We start from the raw sequence: 21,899 nt of genomic DNA, 5'->3' as shown, positions 1-21,899 counted from the left end.
GACAAGATAAAATAGAATATCTTATTTATAAAACATTTGGGCCAGGAATGATTTTGCCTCAAAGTTCTTATGACATCGGTCACAGAGCAAATCTGCGTTGCCCACAAAGACACTTATTTATAGGCAGTTTTTAAGGAGGGAAACAAAGAGAATAAACTTTTTTGTTGCTGCTGCTCTTCCCTCAATCGAGCACTGAATGCCTTCAAATCTGCACAAATTACAAAAGAGTTTTTGGTGTGTGGAGCAACTATTCACAAGTTCCTACAAGATACATATTGTAGCTTGTAGTTCTAAGGCTCTTCCAGGCACACCATTTGTTCTGCCTGACTTCACCTCCCTTTTTGTCATTTGGTTATGGAAGAGCATAGGATTCACTGGAATTTAGGTCCTATTAGCTATCTTGCACTGAGATGCTTCGCCATGACCACTGGGGGCTTATTGCTCTGTGCAGATTGTGCCTCCCTCCTTGAACATCATAAGGAGCCAGATCTGTACTGGAACTTGTCAGTCTATGGCACACTTCCTCAGCGTGCTTTCTTGCCTGCTGCTTCCCCTCCCCCCCAATGGTGCAATAGCACTAACATGCCTAGGAAACATTGCACTAAAATCCATCCTCCAGTACAAAATGGTTCGAATGCAACCCAAGGGTTTGGGGAGTGAGAAGCAGGTGCAGAAACAGCGGAGATGGGGGGCAAAGCTAGTACAAAGCATGAGAAAAGGATGGTCATTGGAAAAAAATCTAGGAGCCAGAATCCTATTAGTATTGCACAGTATCAATCCAACTTCATGCAAATAGAGTGCATAATCTTGTGAGCTGCCTATTTCATTCTTGGGCATTCTCAGGTTGCACAATTGGTTGTGCACCCACCTGCACACCTAGGCACATGGCAGATGGCTTGCAGAATGCAAAAACCACTTGTGTTAATGTCTTCACATATATATCGTGTTCTTCCAGAAATAAGACAGGGTCTTATATTAATTTTTTCTTTTAAAAAATGCATTCGGGCTTATTTTCAGAGGAGGTTCCCCCCATGTACAACAATCTAAAGGTAAAGGTAAAGGTTCCCCTTGACAATTTTTGTCCAGTTGTGTTCGACTCTAGGGGGCGGTGCTCATCCCCATTTCCAAGCCATAGAGCCAGCTTTTGTCTGAAGACAATCTTCCATGGTCACATGGCCAGTGCGACTTAGACACGGAATGCTGTTACCTTCCCACCGTGGTGGTACCTATTTGTCTACTTGCATTTTTACATGCTTTCAAACTGCTAGGTTGGCGGGAGCTGGGACAAGCGACGGGAGCTCACTCTGTCACGTGGATTCGATCTTACAGCTGAAGATCTACAGACCTTACAGCACAGAGGCTTCTGCGGTTTAACCTGCAGCGCCACCACAATAATCTACATTTATTCAAATGCAGCCATGTCATCTTCTTCTGGTTGCTGCACATGGTAGAGGGCGGGGTTTCACTTAACTGGGGCTTATTCTTGGAGTAGGGCTTATATTACGAGCATCCTGAAAAATCATGCTAGGGTTATTTTCAGGTTAGGTCCTATTTTTGGGAAAATGCTAGTATGCTGAAATCCTGTTCATTAGCATACTAAGTTGTACCAGAGCAGGCCTATTGCACCAGTGGGGATTTGGTGAGTCAACGCCTTCATAAGTCCCATTGAGTCAAATGGGCCTACTCTAGTTACAACTTACTATGCTAAAGTAAGTCACAATCAAGGTAGGCCCAAACAAATCAACAGAACTTACAGAGGAGTTGACTCACCAAATCTACATTGATTCCATGGACCTAATCTGATGCAATTTAGTACACTAAGCAGTAGAATTTCAGCTCAAATTTTGAAATGTTAGCATAATTTATCTTGTAAGTATATGATTAGCAGAATACACCTTCCCCTTTTGGAAATAAATCACATCCACACTTCTAATTCCAACAAAATTAAAGAGCAAATATTTCTTAGAGAAATACTTTGATATGCTACTGCTGCTGCTGCTGCTGCTGCTGCTGCTACTACTACTACTATAAATAAATAAATAAATAAATAAATAAATAAATAAATAAATAAATAAATAAATAAATAAATAATAGGAATCCTTGGGCTAACTAACTACGGTAGAGATGCATGGCTACCACCTCACCTCTTAAAAATTTAGTCAGGATGTTTCCTGTGTCTTCTCTCAGAAAGAATCAAGAAAGAAATGTAAAAAGGATGGAAGGAACATCAGCACCCCTAAAAGTATCAGTCTAGGTTGAAGGAAGATCAGTATAGGTCAGAGCAGATAAAATACAATCACCTTTTTCTAATGACCTTTCACACGTTTGCAAAACTCCAGAGCTTAGGAAAGCTCCTCCCTTTCCCTCCCCACTGTCTCTTTCCCTCTCCTTTTTATTACAACTCATAGAATTCCTAGACAGCACGATCACTGGAAATGCTTCTTGGGAAATGCTGGGAATTCTGGGAGTTAAAGAAACCTGAATGGCACATCCCCGCTCTTCATGCGCTTCTCCACAACATCCGAAAAAGGCCCGGCTGCATCCTCTCTTGCTCCTCTCCTCCCACCCAACTGCTTACAGTCACAACTCCAAGTCTACCAAGGATCTCATTCTGAGCACAGCTGCTGCAGGCCCTGCTTAACGCGTTCACAACCATTCCTATTCATAGATCAGAGTTCTCGCTTAGGAAAGGCACCAGCGAAGGCACAGAGACACCCAGCCTGCTGTCCGTGCGAAGAGGAGCTGGCACAGACACCCTCAGCAAACAGCACTGAATGTGCTTCCTACAGAAGTCTCCCAGCTTTCCGCCTGCAACTGCTTCGTCAAGGGTTCAAAAGCAGGCTGGGGGGGGGGGAGAGGATGGACACTTACTTCAGAGCTGTGACATCTTGTACTGTTAAATGTTACTGAGTATTCTAAAATATGGCTGCGCTGGAGGGCACTAACTTTTGAACTTTAAGAAGAACCCTCAGTTCTCCCATTATGTTCTGAAATAGAAATAACCAGTCTGTAACAAAAAGGGATAGCAGAGTGTTGGGACCACCTCAAACTGGAGCAGCAGCATTATGTCTGTAATGATTCCTTAAATAATCACTTTTCTCTAAGTAGAAAATAAGCATGGCAAAGATAAAGCTGGGCAAAAACATCACACTCCAAAGTACATGTAACTGGAAAGGGGGGACCCTCATAATCTTCCCCATCTCTATCTCCATTTCTTCCACATTTTAATTTTAAAGTGGAAGATACTTGGGGCAGGGACCTATCGGATGATAATCTTATAATTGATAAAGTCTGACGCACACTGTTAATGGCACATATGGTCTGGGTGAAGGATGTGTTTCCATTTTTGCAGCAGCACCTACAAATTACAGGCACATGTTTCCTCTACACTGTGAACAGCTATGACTCTGCCCGGGCCATACATGTGCTTGCAACTGCATGGGGAAACATTAGTGTAAACCAGTCTGGAAAGGGATTCAGCTAGCTCCTTTTTTCCCTCCCACGCTGAGCTACAAGAACCACAGAGCTATCTATATGTCCCTTTGTGAGGATATACAGACAACATCTGTGGCATCTCTGGCCTAATCAGCTTTGGAGATTAGCAACAGATATAATGCCTGCCTCTCCACTGCATGTTATTGTTTACCTGAGAGGTGGAAGATCAAGCCTCTTGTATTATCCCAGTTGAAGGAAACAGAGGCAAGCTGTCAATCAGCTTTCTGAGCTGATCCAGGCATACCCTGGGAAGGCAGGATAAGTAGCGAGTGACCTTTTAACTCTCCACAGGGAGGACCTGAACCTCATGGCTCGAGAACTCCTGACACCATCTCCAAAGCAGGAAGCGATGGCTGCGCAAAGCTGTGAGTGACAATTCATGAGCTACCCTGGAAAAGGAACATCAGCTTCTCTTTACAGAACGTTTCAAGGTAATTATCCCAGATGGCCTCCCAGCCGCCCAAGAAAACAACCCTTACGGTGGGTAGCATATTAACAACTCCATTGCCTGATGCTCCTCGTAAGATGCGCTGTGCAAAAGGGCAGCAACTCATCCTGGTTTTGGTAGAATATCCATTCCAGTTTAATGCAGTTTCCATTTTCAGTGCATGAACTCCCTCGTCTTGACCCTTCAGCACATTGAGGGGTTATTAAATTCAATACACGAAGCACTTCCTAGCTCAACAAAAGCAGATGCATCCTGGTGAGTCATAAGTTGCCACGCCAGAAGCTGCCTAAAGGGCTTATTTTACTGAAGTCAGATACCAACCCAGGCCTTAAACTCTTGGAGAAACATGGAAGTGCAACAGATTAGAAGTAACACAACCACCTGCAGTGAGTTATCCTTTTTTGGAGGGTGAAAAAAAAATGTTACATTCCAAAAGAATGTTTACAATTTAGGTTTTAATGGCAGATTGTATACTACTTCCTTATGAAGCCTACAGGGTTTTTTTTATCAAGCAACACAAAACATAAGGAGAGTAGTGCTTTGCACTAAGGTAGCAGTAAGTAAGCAAGCAAGCAAGCAAGCAAGCAAGCAAGCAAGCAAGCAAGCAAGCAAGCAAGCAAGCAAGCAAGCAAGCAAGCAAGCAAATAAATAAATAAATAAATAAATAAATAAATAAATAAATAAATAAATAAATAAATAAATAAATGCAATGGATTACTTTTCAACATTGGAATAATAAGTTACTCTCCTCTATCACCACCACCACCATCCCCTCAAAAAAAAGAGAGAGAATTTTGTTGGAAAGGATAAACTAAACAGTCTACCAAGCTTTACCAAGATTTCAGGCAATCTGCTAAAGATAAAGACAATTCTTCCAGATCTATAATCAGACTTCTAATCAATACAATAAAGCACCTAACTGCCTCACATATATATGGTAGCAAGACTCAGACATAATGGTAGACAATCACTATAACAAACATAGCTGGAGCAACCATATAACAATTAATTGCCCTGATTTGCATACTGTGTTGGTTAATTTGTGAAATATGTGGGCTATTTTGCATAGCATGCAAATCATGCTGCCCAGATTTGGACAATTGGATTATAGCAACCCTATTAATTTTGCAGTTATCGTAAATATAAACACTGCAGAGAATCTCCCTCAGTGCCACTACCACTAAATCAGATCAAGCGTGGGTGATATTGGTAGACCTGGAGAGCCAATGTGGTTGAAAACCCACCCACCGACCCAATTGCAAGCAGTAAAGTTTGTTCTAACTTTTGTTTCTGCATCTCCTTTCATTGTGGGTGGGTGAGGAACCCCCTTCACCTACATAGACTGAAAAACCACTGCTCCTGGAAACCTCCAAGAGTAGGGAAAAAAACTTTTCCTTTGCCAAACATAATTCACACTGAGAAATATTGGGGGGCCTCTGAGCACAAGTCAGGAAGAACATCTTTAGCATCTCAGTAAAGCCGCTTCCTTAGTGCTTTTTTGTGTGGGAGGTTTACAAAAATGGTCCCGGGGGGGGCGAGCGTTCTCTGCAGTTCGCAGGCTACAAAGTAGTACTCACCCCTGTATTAGATGCTAAATAAGCCCTTCCAGGAGAAAGGTGGAAGGAGAAAGCCACTCATTTGGGCACTGCAGCTGAATTTATTAAAAATGTAGGGATGAAGAAACTGCAGAAATTTGCAGGGGGGCGGAGAAGAGCCTGGGCAATGAGTTGCTAAATAAATTAGCATTGACCAGCTGACTAGTGTCAGTGCCACTAAGTTTGCAACAGGAAAAGGAACTTGCTAAAGGTTTGATGTGTTCCAGGGAAGGCAGGTTATGCAATGCATTTAGCAAGAAACAAGCAAATTTGCATTGAACGTGCTGTGATGTTCTCAGTATTTTTTTTCTCAGCTTTAATAATCCTCCATCCATCCCCCCCCCCCCCCGGAACAACAGTGCTGTCTCTCTACCCACACCCCAAGGTCCCTGGTTCAGTTTCGATTTGCCTCCAGCAAGGGTGCAAGAGATTCTCATCCACAACCTTTGAGAACTTCTGTCAGTGAATGGCATCCATACTACTGTCAGTGAGGGGCTAAAAATCCTGTTGCGTAGCTGCACAAACATAACTTGGATGTGACACTTGTAGTAGCTACAGTTGCACCAAGGCAAAAGTGCTATCCACAAAGCACTTGTGACAACACATTGCACACTCAGTTAAAACGGGACCCACACAACTGATTGTGAAGACCTTGTTGCTGGAGAAGAATGCCAAGCACATCTCCAGTGGTGTGCCCTTATATTATGCCTTGACAACCAGGATTCCAGCCAGGGTCAGGCATGACTCTTGATTCTCAGTGTGAAGGAACTGAAAAATAGGGGAATATGGAACACAGAATACATTTGGAACCTTCAGGTTTCTCTCTCAGTGCCTGGGAAAAGCTGGCTGAAAATGCGGGGGGGGGGGCATATCTCTTGCATCGTAAAGTCCTCAAGGCCACGTCAGTTTCTTATCTGGCACTGCACTGATTGGATGATTTCTATTGTGTGAAGGAAGAGGGGCAGAAAGTGGTTTTGTTTTTGTGAACATTTGAGGGAACTTGAAACCTGATTGGCAGACCATCTGGGAGGCTCGAGAATGTGATGTTTAATGTATTTAAAAGGTGCTCAGAAGTTACTTTAGTTAGCTTAGCTGACCCCTCAGGAGATGCTATGTTCAGCTGCCATCCTGGAATGATGCACTCTCCTTCAGAACTATATTGGTGCTACATTAATGTGTGTGTATTATGTAAATTAGCTAGTTTTGTTATTTTCTGGTGTGCTTCTCTCAATTGTTTCAGCCTTTGTCTCAAATTATCCCTTTTGCTCCAAGTGCTTTTTGAAATCATTTTGAACATTAGGGACCCTTTAATCTTTTTTCACTATCTATAATAAAAGATAAAAATGTTGGGATCAGAGAGTCTGTGGTACTAAAACCAGGTCTTGCTTTGGCCAGCTACAGGCAGCCATGCTATTTTTATGGATGTGGTGGCAGTTCTACCTTGCAAGGTGGGCATAGTGATTCTGAGTAGATTTTTCAAACTCCATGGTTTTGAGGAGCTTGAGAGGGACCCTCATCAGAATAACAGAGAGCAATTGTCTAGATTTTTGTAATGCACTGCAATGCACCCATGTATCAGAACATTAGAACATAAGAAGAATCATGATAAATGAGATTAAAACCCCACCTGTTCCTGCATTCTCTTCACCCAGTTGCCCATTAGTCACCTATGGGAAGGCTGTTTAGCAGAACATAAGTATAAAGATACTGTCTGACTTACATCCCATAGTAGCTGTTATTTGAATGCCTATTGTCTCTGGAACTGGAAGAAACACTTAGGACTAGTAACCACTGACAGCACTTTCCACCAAGAATTTATCCAATTCTCTTTTTTGAAGTCCTCCAGGATGGTGAGCATTGCTACACTGCTTGTGGTAGCAAATTCCAAAGTTTTACTATGTGAAGGTGAAGAAGTAATTCCTTTTATGCCTTTTACTCAGAAGAGTGGATTAAATTAGACATTATCAGGAACATGCATTTCTTGCAAGGAACCTATTTCTCCTCCCACAATGGGATTTCATCGGAGTTTCATGCTTCAGCAATCTGATCTGTAAATTAAGCTCCAGTGACCAATCACAAAGTGCACTGGAAGGCAAGCTAAGAAGTGAAGAAAGCATATGCCGTGACATACAGACATCTTTCACCACTTGACAGAGGATCTCTTCAAAAAACATGCTAAGTGTAGTCTGGGAGGTATTATTCATAAGGCTGACTAGGCTGAAGGCCTCACAAGGGACTAGGGGTCCGTCAATTGGCCAGGGTCAGGATTAGAGATGGGAAGGTCTGGGGAAAATGGGGGGAAATGGGGGGGGTTCCGTTGTTTTTTTTCAAAGCTATTTTTTTTCCAGAAAAACTGAAAAAATATGGAGTGTGGAATATGTTCTTTTACAATGATAAATAATATGTCTATGACATGGTATTCAAACCATATAAGATGAAGACATTAATGAAAGACTTCTGAGACTTTATGTATTTCAGTTCTCAGGCTGTCAGCTGTCACGGCATGAAAAATTGAAGTCCCTGAGGGGTTCTCAAAATACCTGAAAGCCAAGGAGCTTGGCCATGGGTTAATACGGCCCTGAGTGTAACTTGACTCCACAATGAGACATCCAAGAAAATCTTCTTGTCCATCAGTTCTACGCTGCTTTACCCATGCATCAAATTCATCTTGAATCCTTCCTTTAAAAAGAAACCATGGCTCCAATACAGCAGCGGGGGTGCCTGATGTGTCCAAATAACCCAAAGAGAGATCCCGTTACTTACCCACTTAAAGGTCTTGATTTCCTAATTTCAAAGAATTGAGTTCCTGTGTGATTGTATCTGGATTTTATTAGTTCAGGCAAAGTAACTGACAGAGAAAGTGGAGAACCCCGGGCAAGGTTCACAGAAATTACTAGATCATAAATTCTTCTAGAAATGTAAGCCAATGCTATTAAGTCTATTCACAGAAGTCAAGTACCCTATGTGTGTGTGAGAGAAAATAATTTCATGTCATAGAATTAGAAGATTATCTTTGAGAAAGACTTCACTAATCAGATACTGGAACCCAACAGAACCCAGTTCGATTATCATTTTTGAAAACTCAGATCCATTTGACCATAACTGCAACAATGTAAAACTAAGTGTAAATAAGAGACTTTATGGAGGATTTTATTTATGGTAAAGCAGTACAGGAACAGTGTGTGAAATCTAGCATTGGGCCAGTGTTAATTCCTATAGGCAATCATGCTTTTTCCTTCATTGTTAACACCTCTTCACCTTAACTCAGACATAAGCATGATGGAACTAGTGTCCCAGTTCAAACATGAGTGCGAAACCATGTTCTAGTCACATCTGGAGAACCAGAACCCTCAATCAACAGCTTAGAATGTTATGTTTTAAAATGAATTTGTTGTGTTGCTTATTACTTCTCTGCAGTCCCGTTGCTCTTATTATAGAACCAACTGTGCAAGTAATTTGTTGCATTATTAATACAGTGCATTGTAAAAACTAGGTCAGAAAATATGGAGAAACACTCGCTGGCTCTCTCTAGTGAACAATTCTGATATTGCCTCAGAAATATTTACAAAAATCTGAACGACAAAATAATGCTTCCCTTTTTATTTACAGTTGAGGAGAATGGCATAAAATTGCCAGTGGGAGTCTTTTAAAATGCTTCCAAAAATACTTTGAAATGCCCTTGAAAAATGGACATTTTAAAGTAACTAGGTCTTAACTCTTTGCATAGGTTTTACACCTAAAAGATAACTCCATAACTGCCAGTTGTGTTGTGTTACCCCATAGGTAACTGGTTATGAGGAGTTAACTGGCTACTTTCGGTCTCTTCCCTCAATTTTGTATAGAACCAGTCTAGGTAAAGAACCACCAGAGTTCCAGTTCGGAGCATCCAGATGTTGTTGGGCTCCAGTTCCCATCACTACTGGTCAACCTGGCCAAGGATCAGTTAAGATAGAGGTTGGAGTCCATCCACACTGGGGGGGGGGGAATGTTCTTCATCCCTATTGTAGGAAAGTGAGGTTTTCTCAGACACTGGACTGGCCCCGTAATCCAAGCTACCCACTGGGACAACCTACACAAAAAGGACAATGTTTTCTTGTTTGGGCAAAGACTTTAGCTGTGCAGAGGGATTCTCTCCTTCCTTACAGAGCGCTCAGGACAGCTTCCTGCCTGAACCTGGTGAGTTTCAGTATGTTGCTTGGTCTTGATCCTTGGCTTTGTTTCCTTGTCTCCCACCTCCTGATCCTGTCTCTCTCTCCATGCATTTCCCTCCAGGACACCTATAGCACCGGTGCATCGTCCATAAGCCAATAGTCTAACCAAGAACTTAAATCACAGTGAACCCCTTTCCCAAAGTATTCAAAGATTAAAGTGCTCTTTTGTGGGAAGGTCTGAGTTCATCAGGCAAGGATTATGCTGTTTTGACTTGGAAAGACTTGGGTTATTCATAGTGGTTGAATTATTCATGTCTGTAGTGTGCTTTCTGCCAAAGCTGCTAGTCTCCGGAGGTCCTTCATCTATGTTCTGACAAGTGGTGGTTAAAAAAAAAAAAAAACACCTTAAGAATCTGTCAGAAGCCACTGATAGGATTCATTGTTCCCAACATGTTCCCAGGGACTCATGCTGTAACAAAAAAGATGTTATCCATGTTGAGACCCTGCCGGATACCACCTGTGGTCAACACAATGGTTTGTATTACTACTTTCCATCATTCTCTGAAGTAGGATGGCAGCTTAATAGCCTGGCTGAAGCAAAATTGGAACATCTGTTTGCAGTGTAGACACAAGAACTGGAAGGGGGGAATACATCAAAAATGAGACAAAGTATTTATTAGTTCTTTGGTTATGGTGCTGAGTTAACAGTACTCAAAACTCCCAGTTGCCCTAGCAATATTACCTACCTACCTACCTACCTACCAACCAACCACAAGATTACTTGTGAGTTGGACAAGCTGTGAGAAAGAAAGAAGTCTTCAGTTGCCAAACATCTCCATTGATGTCATGACACTTCTGTAGGCAGAATTTATACAACAGGATTCTGGACACTATAACTGAAAGACTGGTAAAGCATAGAAGCCAACAATGGATAAAGCTACTGTGACAGGTGCAGTCAAGGGTAAAAGCAGAGTTTGGAAGTGACCAGTTACAAATAACATACAGTGATGCCTTGACTTACGAACGTCCCTACCTACAACCTTTTTGAGTTACGACCTGCTCTGGCCGCAAAATTTTGCTTCGACTTGGGGCCGGAGCTTCCAGTTACAAACAGAAAAAGGCAGGGGGAAAAAGCGGGAAATTCTAATTTCTAACTGTAAGTCGTGACAAGGCTGCTTCTTTGTAGCTTTTTCGCACCAGCAGTTAGAGTGTGTGTGATCAGAGAAGGCTGCCTGGTAAGGTAAGGTGCTGTTTTCTGGGTGTTTTTGCAGCATGGTTTTGGGCTGGGGGGGTTATGTTTTTGTGCTGTGATCGGTCTAGGGGGGTTGTTTGTTTGTTTTGTCCCCCCCCCCATTTCCAATGGGTCTTGGGGTTTTTTTGTTGCTTTTTGGAGTGCCTTTTCCCATTTCTGATGGGTCTTGGGGGGGTTGGTTGCTTTTTGGTGTGTTTTTTTTCCATTTCTGATGGGTCCTGGGAGGGTTGTTTGTTTCATTGGTTTTCCCCCATTTCCGATGGGTCTTGGGGGGTTTGTTTGCTTTTTTGCTTTCTCCCCCATTTCTGATGGGTCTTGGGGGGTTTGGTTGCTTTTTGGAGTGTTTTTTCCCATTTCCGATGGGTCTTGGGAGGGTTGATTGTTTTTTTTTTGGGTTCCCCATTTCTGATGGGTCTTGGGTGAGTTGGTTGCTTTTTGAAGTTTTTTTCCCCATTTCCAATGGGTCTTGGGGGTTTGTTTGTTTGGGGGGTTTCTCCCCCATTTCGGATGGGTCCTGAGAGTTTGTTTGTTTTGGGGGGGTTCCTCCATTTCCGATGGATCTTGGGTGGTTTGGTTGCTTTTGGGATTTTTCCCCATTTCCTAAGGGTCTTGCATGCTTCCCTTGCTTTTTCCTTTGTTCTCTTTGCATTTCCGAACTGCCCCTTTGTTCTCTCTGCATTTCTGACCTGGTCCCTTTGTTCTCTCTGCATTTCTGACCTGGTCCCTTTGTTCTCTCTGCATTTCTGATGTGCTCCATTTGTTTTCTGTGTATTTCCTATGGGTCTTGCACGCTTGATTGCTTTTCTTCCTCCCCCCTTCAGCCAGAAGGGATTAATCGCATTTCCAATGAGTCTTGCAGTGCTTTTGTGTGTGTGTGATTTTTTTTCTTCGGCCGGAATAGATTAACTGCATTTCAATGCATTTCATTCGGAAATGGTGCTTCGACTTACGGCCATTTTGACTTACACCCATCTTCCGGAACCAATTAAGTTCATAAGTCGAGGCACCACTGTAATCATCTGTAATAAGTTACTGTTTGGGAGAAAGTGTAACAGTTACAAAAATAATGTAATAAGTACTTACAATGTTATAATATAAAAGTAACAAGTAGTGTTTTCTAGTTACCTTTAAATGTTATTTTGAAAATCACTTTTAGGTAATTTAAACACTTTTTCTGGTCTTATGACATTTTCTCATCAGAGTTTGTTAGATAGATTTTGTTTGTTTGTTTTACCATTTGTGTTTTTGTAAATAATTATGAAATGTGGTATCAGAATTGTCCATGAGGAGCAATCAGGAATTATTTCTCTGTGTTTTTCTGGTCTGCTGGTAGGGACTATGCAATACATTAATAGTAAACAATACAAAGAATTACCTGCATGATGGGGCAGCAATAACAATAAGAGCAAATTAGCTACTGCAACACAGTGGCAAGAACACTACTGATTAGTTACACTGGCATAAATGCAATGGCAGAAATCAAAGCAACAAATTGCCATTAGTTAACAAGTCACTATTTGTATCCCTAAACTCACATCACATCACATGACTGTTTCAGAATAAAGCAGTGACTCACCAACTAGCTGCAAATCACCTCTGTGATTTACACCCCTGCACTTACACGAGCATAAATATTCATTAGTAATGCTAAAGTCTAAAGTCCTTTCAGAATATAATGTTTCAAGATCTGGGCAAAAGACAGGATTCACTCACATGCACACAGGGGGAGGTGAGCAAACACCTACACAAAAAAAAAATCAGCAGGAGGCCAACATAGGAAAGGCCCTGACCCTCCACCTCCAGAAACGAGGCAGTCATGAGTGGGCCAAGGGGGTAGCATCCCCAGATCCATTCTAGACCAGCTTCTACTAAGGTGGTAGCTTTCCAAAAGTCTGTGGAAAACGCTCATTGAGACCATGTGAGCGTATTCATACCTATGTCTTCCACCAGTGTAATCTGTCACCACAGAGGCCTGTAAACCCTCCTCCTGTTGACCTTGCAACTCAGCCAGGTTCACACAAAACATTTCTATGGATAGGCATTCAACCTCTCTCTTCAATTATCTACTCCTCAGTGTCAAATAATGCTAATTATGGGGCCCTAAAGATCGAGAGAAGGCGCCCTGGTTGAATAGCCTCATAAATCTCCACAAACGCTTGACAGGGCAGCCTAAGCACTTTTCTTCTCACTCATTTTCTGTCCTCATAACAGTAAATTTTTCATTCATTTCTATCCTCCTACAGTATTGGTAAATTATCCCTTCCTTTACCTCATCCATCCATCCATTCATTAGCAGCTCAACGGATGACTATAGCACAGCAATCTCCTGACTTCTGGTTGGTTTCCATGGGGGGTGGGGGAAGAGGAGGAAGGCTGAAAAAGTAAAGTAAAGGATACTGGAGCATCTTCATGTAATTCTGTATTGCCTGAAGCCATTCTGGGATCGTCATGGAAGCCCTGTAGTTTGGCACGGATGGAACAGAAGGCTGCACAAAAGGGGAAAGAGAAAGACAAGGGCTGAAAGATGTCATGGCTTCAACATAGGCAGCCAAAACAAGGTTATTCAAGCAACAGAGCAGGGGAAAGGAGAGGAGAAACAAAGCTGAATCCAATGGCCACACAAAGTCTCATCGTCTGCTTATTTGGAATGAAGTCTCACCAAGCTCAGTAGGACTTCTTCCTAAGGCAAATGTGCAAAGCCGAGCTGCAAACGTTGCAAAACACGCATTCGGTGCCTTGCAAGAATGCCGCCAACTTCTCAAAGGTCAGCTTTTGTCTTCCTTCTAACTTTGTGTCAGCTCGAGGAACCGTTCAGAGTCTGGCATCACAAGCCCAGACAGAAGCCTGTTTCCCATCTTTTTCCATGCCTCTCTCACCCCACTCCTCCTCTGAAATATTTCACGCAGCTGTTTCATGCAAGAGTAGAAGGGAGCTCATTATGCTATCCGATGTCTCTGCCGGCAATTGACAAATGGACACAGGCGCATGAAACGGGATGCACGAAACAGCTGAACCACTGACATATGGGGCAGGAGGCAGCTGTCAGGATACCAAGTGACTGAAGTACCAGCAAGCTTCCCAGACTTCTCTGGCATGACAATCTCGGGTAAAAGAGAAGCGCTGCTTATTTAAGAGCTGTCTATCTGAACCCTTAGGTGAAAATAGTAGCCAGCTACAGTTTGAGAGTGACAGAGAGGAATCTGGACAAGGCCTCCCTGACTTAAAAAACTGATAGTTGCTTCCTAAAATTGCGATGGCTTTCCCATCTCTTTAATACAGTGCAGGTCTATTCCAAATCATAATAAGCAAGAATTAAGCATCATAATACATACAATAAATAAACATTAATAATAAGCAGTGGATTAATACATTTTCCAGCACATGGACTCCTCAGGCCAGCCTCCATAGCCATGCTTCCAAGAAAAAACAAAGCCGTGAAAATGCGGGAAATTGCTTAATTGACTAACTGATTAAGAAGTGAGTGAACAAGCTTTTGAAAAAGACGATCAGCTCAGATCTCCACACGCACAGCAAAGGTACAAAAAGGGAAGGGAAGTCATTGCAATGGTCTTATCCTATGGAAATGTGCTTGTATGAGAGCAGCAGGAACAGCAAGAAAGGTTCTCTCAGAAGACCTGTTGACACTTCTAAGGGAAGGAGTCTGCCCATGCTTTGGACACATGACTCACTGGAACAAATGACAGTACTGGGGAGGGCAGCAGAAAAAAGAGGAACACTGGATATAAAATGGATTGATCCAATAAGGGAAGTCACAGCCTTGGGTTAGGAATACCTGAGCAGAACCAGTTAATGACAGGACTTTTTGGAGGTTACGAAGTCCAAGGGTCACGGTAAGTCAGAAGCAATTTGACAGAACATAACCACACAGGGATTTCCTGCCAGGTTCCAAATACCTTAGGTCTCTCCAGCCTAGGGACATGCATGTGGTATGGAATGCATGGATTACAATTCTCATCATCCTCAGCCATATGGATGGGGAAACTGAAATTGCAGCCTGGAAGGTTTCCATTTCGGAAAGACTGATATATGCTTTAGCAAGGGTGGGCAACTCAGAGAGGTCCAAGGGCTTCCCCAATTCCTTAGTATGGGGGGGGGACGGGGACTACAGGGCAGATTGAAAAACTTCACCACTTTTTTATGCCTCTAGGGCTTCCTTTTTTGAAAACCAGAAGTGGCCAGATTTCAGTTTGGGAGAAAAGAGACTTTCCCAGCTTAAAGCAGTGACATGGGGGGGGGACATGGGAGAGTGGCTTTCTTGGGGTTTAAAAAAAAGATTGGAAGGTTGTGCAGCCCTGGGGGGGCTGCTTGTGGTCCATGATTCACAAGTTGCCCTAACATGCAACCTCAATACAAGGCTTGAGGTCTATGGCCAGCTGAGAAGGCGTCAGAGCAAAGCTGCAGTAGGTAACCTTAAACGTCAGCCAGGCAACATCCTTACAGCTGCTACAAGATTAGGATGATTAATTAGGAAATCTTCTCCAAAGCTCCCCAGCATTTAGAGATCTTGCAGATGTAACAGGTGGCTGGAAGCAGGGCTGCTCTCCCTGGAGTGGCCCGTGGGGGCGGCTCTTGTCGCCCGCTGTTTCATCAATCAGCATAGATAGTCTAGCCGCAGGTCACATGGTACAGAATTAGAATTCAGAGTGGAAACCAGACAGAGGGCAAAAAGGAGGAGCATCTGCTCCGACTGCTTGCAGTGGCGACGGCCGTGTCGGGATGTTCACTGAAAGCCAAACCCTTTCTCCTTTCTGCCCAAGAGGAACTCTGTGTATGCTTTGCCAGGGACACCCCAATAAGCAAATCATCTGCAACTGCAGATTCTATGCCGATGACACACAGCAGATTTCCAGACACAGAAATTTAGCACTTACTTTAATAAGTCCATTCATAAAGATTCATTTCCATCCAGCAACTGAAAAATTAAAATGGAAGGACTGGAAAGGAGGAGGTGGCCTTTCTAGAATCACCGAATCATGGCACTTATGGACTTCCAAGGTCATCTAATCCAAGGCCATCCTCTATCCAGAAAATCTGCTACTGAAACACTTGCAAGGGGGGGATCATGCGCCCCTAGCTTAAATTCTTCCAGTGAAGGACACTCTACCATGTTTGCAGAGATCCAACTTTTATCTGAACAATATTAAACTGGCGGAGCCTCCTAATGATGCAAATGAGTATGTGCTTCCACATCCAGGGTTGCCAACTTTGTTTGTCTGGTTGATTGGTTGGTTGGTTAGTTGGTTGGTTGGTTCTTTGTTTGTTTGTTTGTTTATAGCAACTCTCCCTTGCTCTTCAGAAGGAAAGACTTCCCAAATCAAATAAATAATAATAATAATATTAAAACAGTCAATTTATCATTAATAAATCCTACTGCTCATGCAGTACTATTCAATTAAAATGCTGTCTAAACAGAAAGGTTTTTGCCTGGCGCCGAAAAGCCAAAAGTGTTGGAGCCAGGCGGAGCTCTATAGGGAGGGCGTTCCAAAGTTGGGGAACAACAGCTGAGATTTCGACATGCCATCCCCCTCACCTCTTTCAGGGATGGCACCTTCGAAGGGCCTCCTGGCCTGATCTTAGAGGACGGGCAGGGCAGGCTCATATGGAAGGAAGGCAGCCCTTTACTACTTCAACTGTTGGCGGAAGCATAAAAGGGAGGGCATCCACCTGACCTCCTGAGGGAGAGCATTACCACAACCTAGGAGGAACTACAGTGAAGGCCTTCTCTTATGCTCCTTCTTATGACTGTGCTGGCAATGGGATTGAGAGGAGGGCCTTCTCTGATGATCTTAAGAGCTGAGAGGGCTTCTATGGGGAGATATGGTCCTTTAGGAAGCCTAGATCCAAGCCGGATATTGCTTTTTAGGTAATGATCAGCACTTTGAATTGGGAAACGGACCGGTGGCCAGTGCAGTTGTAGCAGGGGTGTTATATGCTCCCTATAGCTGGCCCCAGTCAATAGTCTATCTGTCTGCAGAATTTTGAACATTATTCAAACAGCCTGTTATTGCCAGTCACTGATTGGAGATGAGAGTAAAAGCAACTTGCAAGCTATATATGGTCGTCATCTTCAACCTGGGAGACCAAAGCTTTCCATTCTTGCCTCACAGGGTTCTGAACATCCACACAACCTGGACATCATCTATTTAATTATCTCCTTTTGTTTAACAAGGTAGAGACACAGAACAGGTCTCACTTTGGTCCCACCACTCCTCATAGTGAGGGATGATCCTACAATCCTACAAGACCTAGAGGGCCATGCATTACCTGCCCCCATCCTAATGATTTTCTGTGCTAATTTTGGAAGCATGCGGGTGAAGAGGCAGCAGAACATCCTAGGAACCAGAAAGAAGGGTTCAGATGCTTCCTTTGTCCTGGGCATGCAGCTTGAATGCATTACTTTCAGGGTCTAGTAAAAACAGAGACTGTCCAAAATACATACAGACAAATTTTCATATATCATAAGATTAACATTCATTAGGATAAAGTTCAGGGAGTGGAATTAGGGTACTGATTGTGCTGGAACTTTTTAAAAACGCAAATGATACATGGACCAACCCTACCTACAGTTGCCTCCAGCAGCTGATTTCAGCTGTCATGAAAAGACAATAAACAGCTAGCCAATATCATCATCATGTTTCAGTGCCGGGAAGGAAGAAGGGTCCTTGTGAGACTGCCAAGGGAACTGGTCTTCTCCTTGAAGATCATGGATCTTGACACTGGGGCAGGAGTATCATTTATTGCTTCTGCTCCAGCAGTGAAATCTTGTGGGCCAGCCCTCGCCAATAAGTGTACTTCAACCATCTGTCAAGGTGACTAAACTTTAAGATCCAAAACGCACTTTTATTATCTACAGTCCATCTGGCACTGAACACCTATTTCCAGATTTATGATTACACAGTGAAAACTGATTTTGATTTTTTCCCTCTCGCACTGGATGTACATGTTGGCCCCTTCATGTTCTTTGGGTTCAAGCCTCCAAGGCCTGTTAATACATAGCCTGACCTAGTACAGGGCAGCTGCAAATGCTCAGTACTTGAGACAGGTTCCATTCTTGGGGTCCGGTCAGAATAGAAGAAAATAAGAATTCAATTCATCCGGTTAGTAGATGGGCATCAGAGTTGGGAAAACTGGTTTTTCAGACTACACTTCCCCAAATCTTACAGCCATCATAGCCACTAGCCATGCCGGCTAAGTGATCCTGGGAGTGGTTAGGACAGATTTCCAATTCCCACCCAATCCAAAATGCACTTTCGATTCAATACACCTCTCCAGTAGTGCTATCTGCCCTTACTAAAGGACAGCTGTTGTCCACCTGTGATTTTTATGGCAGCGCAAGAGCTGCTAGCCGAGAACTGCAAACTTTCACCACTCTGCTTGCAGGCAGACAACAAAAGTTGACATTTCCAAAGGTGCGGAAAGTGATTTCTCACTCTAAAAAAGCACTTAGTATGGAAATTCCCAGATGACAGTGTCACGGGTACCACCTTCAGCCTCAACTGTGATCTGGAATTACAAGTATTTCCCTTAGGGGATAAAATATGAGCAGCTGTTGGGCTACATTTATAGATGCTCAAATGGGCCTACTAAAGTAAGTGAAACCACAGCTGGACCTATTTAACTCCTGGGTGCTCTACAACGTTTTTGTTTTGTTTCCACTTGCTTTTTAATAAGTAGCCTACCAGTTCTGAGGGCTCTGCGGGGGGGGGGATGGAAATGTGTGGGGCAGCTGGCAAAGTATTATGAAATGGATGAGGCCAAGTGAACAGCTCACTGATTGCTTTAAAAGACTATTGTATAGGAATACAATGCATTACTAGTTATTACTTTTCTTGCAAAAGTTGTAGAGTTAACCTCTGCACCTTGAAACCATCGAGTCTGGAAAGCAGGAACAATCGATCACACACCAAAAGGTGCTGCTTATATACTGCCATATTGTGCTTAAAGGGACGACAGAAGACGAGATGGTTGGACAGTGTCACCGAAGCGACCAACATGAATTTGACCCAACTCTGGGAGGCAGCGGAAGACAGGAGGGCCTGGCGTGCTCTGGTCCATGGGGCCACGAACAGATGGACACGACTTAACGACTAAACAGCAAAACTAATGCTTAAAGCACTCTATGGGTGGTTCACAAGTTAATTATGCAGGCTACACATCCCTGCCCCCACCCCCCCACCCCCGCGAGCTGGGTACTCATGGATAGACTCATAAATGCCAGCAAAAATACCCTTCTCAAAGCTGGCTGTCTTCAGTGGGTTGGACTACAACTCCCATCACCCCAGTGGTCTTGCTGGCTGGGGGATGATGCCCTTTGTAGTCCCATCGGCACAGCTGGCAAATATGTGGGGAAAGCTGGGTTAGTGGGTTTGGGCCCCTCTAAAGCCCAGAACAAGGGCACCCAAGTGGGAAGCAACTGGTGCCACTTACTTTTGCCAGGTAGGCAGCGTTCCTTATGGTCTCCACCATCTCCCTGCCGGAAGGATGTATCTTGGCCACGTGACCCCACATCCTCTCCCAGGTGTGCCCATCGATGGGGAAGCCACTCTTGTTGACGAGGAAAACCACCCCTCCATCTTTGTCTTCCTCTTCCGAACCACCATTGTTCACGGTACTGACGGGCCGGGCGTGGGAGCTCCTCGAGCGGCCCCCTTTGTCTCCTTTGGGGTGGGGGTTGCGGGAAGGATTGGCACGGGACCCCGTCATGGTGAGCCCACAAGGAGGAGGAGCAGCCAGTCCAGAGCCCAGCGGGAAAAGGCAAACCGTTCAACACCCCAAGGAGGCAGCCCTCCCGGCCATCCCAGCCGCAGCCTGCCTCCAGCCCAAGGGATCAGACGGACATGGAAGTGGCTGCTCTCTAACAGCGCCGCCGACACACACCAAAGGCAGGTTTCTCCTCTTCCTCCTCGCCTTCCTGCAGGCAGAACCTAGAAAGACAGCAGAGAGGGTGAGAGGCAGCACGTGTTGCCCGGTGTCAGCCGGAGAAGGTTAGCATCATCACACTGGCGCTAGACAAAACATCCCCTTTCCCACCAGCTCTCCGGGGGGGGGGGGGGCTCCAAGAACAGGAGGAGGTGACATAAGGAAACAATTCTGACTACACACACAAAACAGACCCTGTTGTTGTATGCCGGAAATGGCAAACAATAGAACAGCAGCAATCAAAGCTGGCGCTCAGCCTATTCACCTGTCAAACAAAAGAAGGATGCTCTCCCTCTCCCTCCCAGCCACTCCGTCCCTCTTCTTGAGCAAAACAACCCCCCGTGGCCGCCTCTCAGACAAGGGGCGACAGGAGCCAGGGAAGGAGTCTTCCTCTCCGCCCCCCCCCCAAAAATTCAGGAAAGGCAACCTTTGAAGGGAACTGTCACACACAAAAGGGATCGGGAAGGAGCCTGCTGTTGGGGGCTGCATCCTTCACATTAATCCATCCTGTCAGGCAGATGGGCGGGGGAAGGGATTCCGCTAGATCTCTGCCTGCTTTGGGAGACCCGGTGTCTTGGGCACTTAAGAGCCTGGATGGGATCGGACAGGTAAAAAAAACACCTATGCACACAAGGTGTCTCTCTGTGTGTGAGGGGGAGAGAGGGAGAGCTAGGGAAACGCGCGAGGACCGATCGTCTGCACACATCGCGTTCCTCGCCCTGGACTCCGCTCGGTGCAGCCCGACCAGGCAGGCATGCGGCAAACAGCTCGGGACTGGTGCAAGTCCAGCCAACGGATGGAGGCGAGCCCACACCGATCGCCCCGATCCACGGCGGCCCGTGAGAGCGCGGGGCGATGGCGGGGCCCCGGGTGGAACGTGCGCGCCTGGGGAAATGCAGCCGGGAGGTCGCGCTGCCCAAGATCACGATCCCCCCCTTCTTAAACAGACAGTTCCCCCCGGGGGACCCCACCCATGCCCTGCTCCCCCACTGGCCGCCGCCGCCGCCGCCACCAGCATCCTACCTGGCCGCGGTGGGATTCATTGCACCGGAGCCTCTCCGGGCGGCTGCGGCTGATGCTGCTGTTGCAGCCGAGTCGGTCGCCTTTGCTTCAGTCCATGTTCCATGATCAAGTGTTACTCTCTGACATGTAACCATGTTACCCGGCAGCCGCCGACGTTCCGAATGTCCCTATTGGACGCCGCAACAAAGAAGGGCGGTCCTGCGAGGGGTGGGAAGAGGCTCGGAGAGGCGGGGCGGGCCTCTGATTGGCTCCGGCTTCTCCAGTCGAGCAAGGCCAGCCCGGGAAATCTGATCACTGGTCTCGATCTTTTTTCTTCTTCTTCTTCTTCCAAGACCCCACTGCTAGGAAGGGTCTTGTAAGTCAACCCTGACTATAGTCAGGGTTGGAGATCATAATCTATAAAAGTTATCTTACCACAGCTTGTATGGATGATGCATTGTATATTAATAGTAAATCAGTTCTCTGAAGCCATCTCTGTTTATTGCTCCAATGTGACTTGTATCCCTCTCTTATTTGTGACTGAGTCTTCCTCAATTTACTGTCTGATTTCATTGCTTGATGATGATGATTTGGAATCATTCATATAATTCTAAAATAATCGCGCAGATAATTATATTTATATCACAAGAATTTGAAGAAGGAAAAAAACAACCTTACTCATCAACACCTGTTGTTATGTGCTGTGAAGTCAATTCTAACGGATGGCAACCTTATGAATTAATTCATAAGATTTAAAAAGTCCTATCAGTAACAGACCTGTTCTGGTTTTGAAGGCTCTGGACGGTGGCTGCCATTACCGAGTTTGGCAAGTTGAAAAGCAAGACTGCCCTTAAATATTAAGGAGGCAAAAATTGTCTCTACAGAAGAATTGACTAACTTCAGTGTTGGGAATGAAGACACTGAAATGGTTAAAAGATTTTCCATATCTTGGGTTAATCATCAATCTCTGTGGGGACTGCAGCCAAACAACAGAAGAGGGAGACTTGGAAGGGCAG

General features: G+C 44.6%; 1 protein-coding gene across 2 annotated transcripts in view; it reads right to left on the bottom strand.

Annotated features, from left to right (window-relative positions):
• VASH2 (vasohibin 2) overlaps window positions 1–21,081 on the bottom strand; it is a 47,922-nt gene extending 26,841 nt beyond the window's left edge. The window contains exons 1-4 of one of the 2 annotated variants that reach the window (XM_072990109.2): window positions 20,905–21,081; window positions 19,390–19,886; window positions 13,339–13,427; window positions 8,302–8,358 (exon numbers count right to left, since the gene is read on the bottom strand). In XM_072990109.2, the coding sequence (XP_072846210.1) occupies window positions 8,302–8,358; window positions 13,339–13,427; window positions 19,390–19,665 (422 nt within the window). In that variant the 5' untranslated portion in view covers window positions 19,666–19,886; window positions 20,905–21,081. The remainder of the gene's footprint in view (window positions 1–8,301; window positions 8,359–13,338; window positions 13,428–19,389; window positions 19,887–20,904) is intronic. The other variant, XM_020794644.3, reaches the window with a different exon arrangement.
• Between the last annotated feature and the right edge of the window lie 818 nt (window positions 21,082–21,899).

The sequence above is a fragment of the Pogona vitticeps genome, chromosome 1, assembly GCF_051106095.1.
Source record: "Pogona vitticeps strain Pit_001003342236 chromosome 1, PviZW2.1, whole genome shotgun sequence".
Classification (NCBI taxonomy): Eukaryota; Metazoa; Chordata; class Lepidosauria; order Squamata; family Agamidae; genus Pogona; species Pogona vitticeps.
This window is presented reverse-complemented; position numbering and strand designations above follow the sequence as displayed.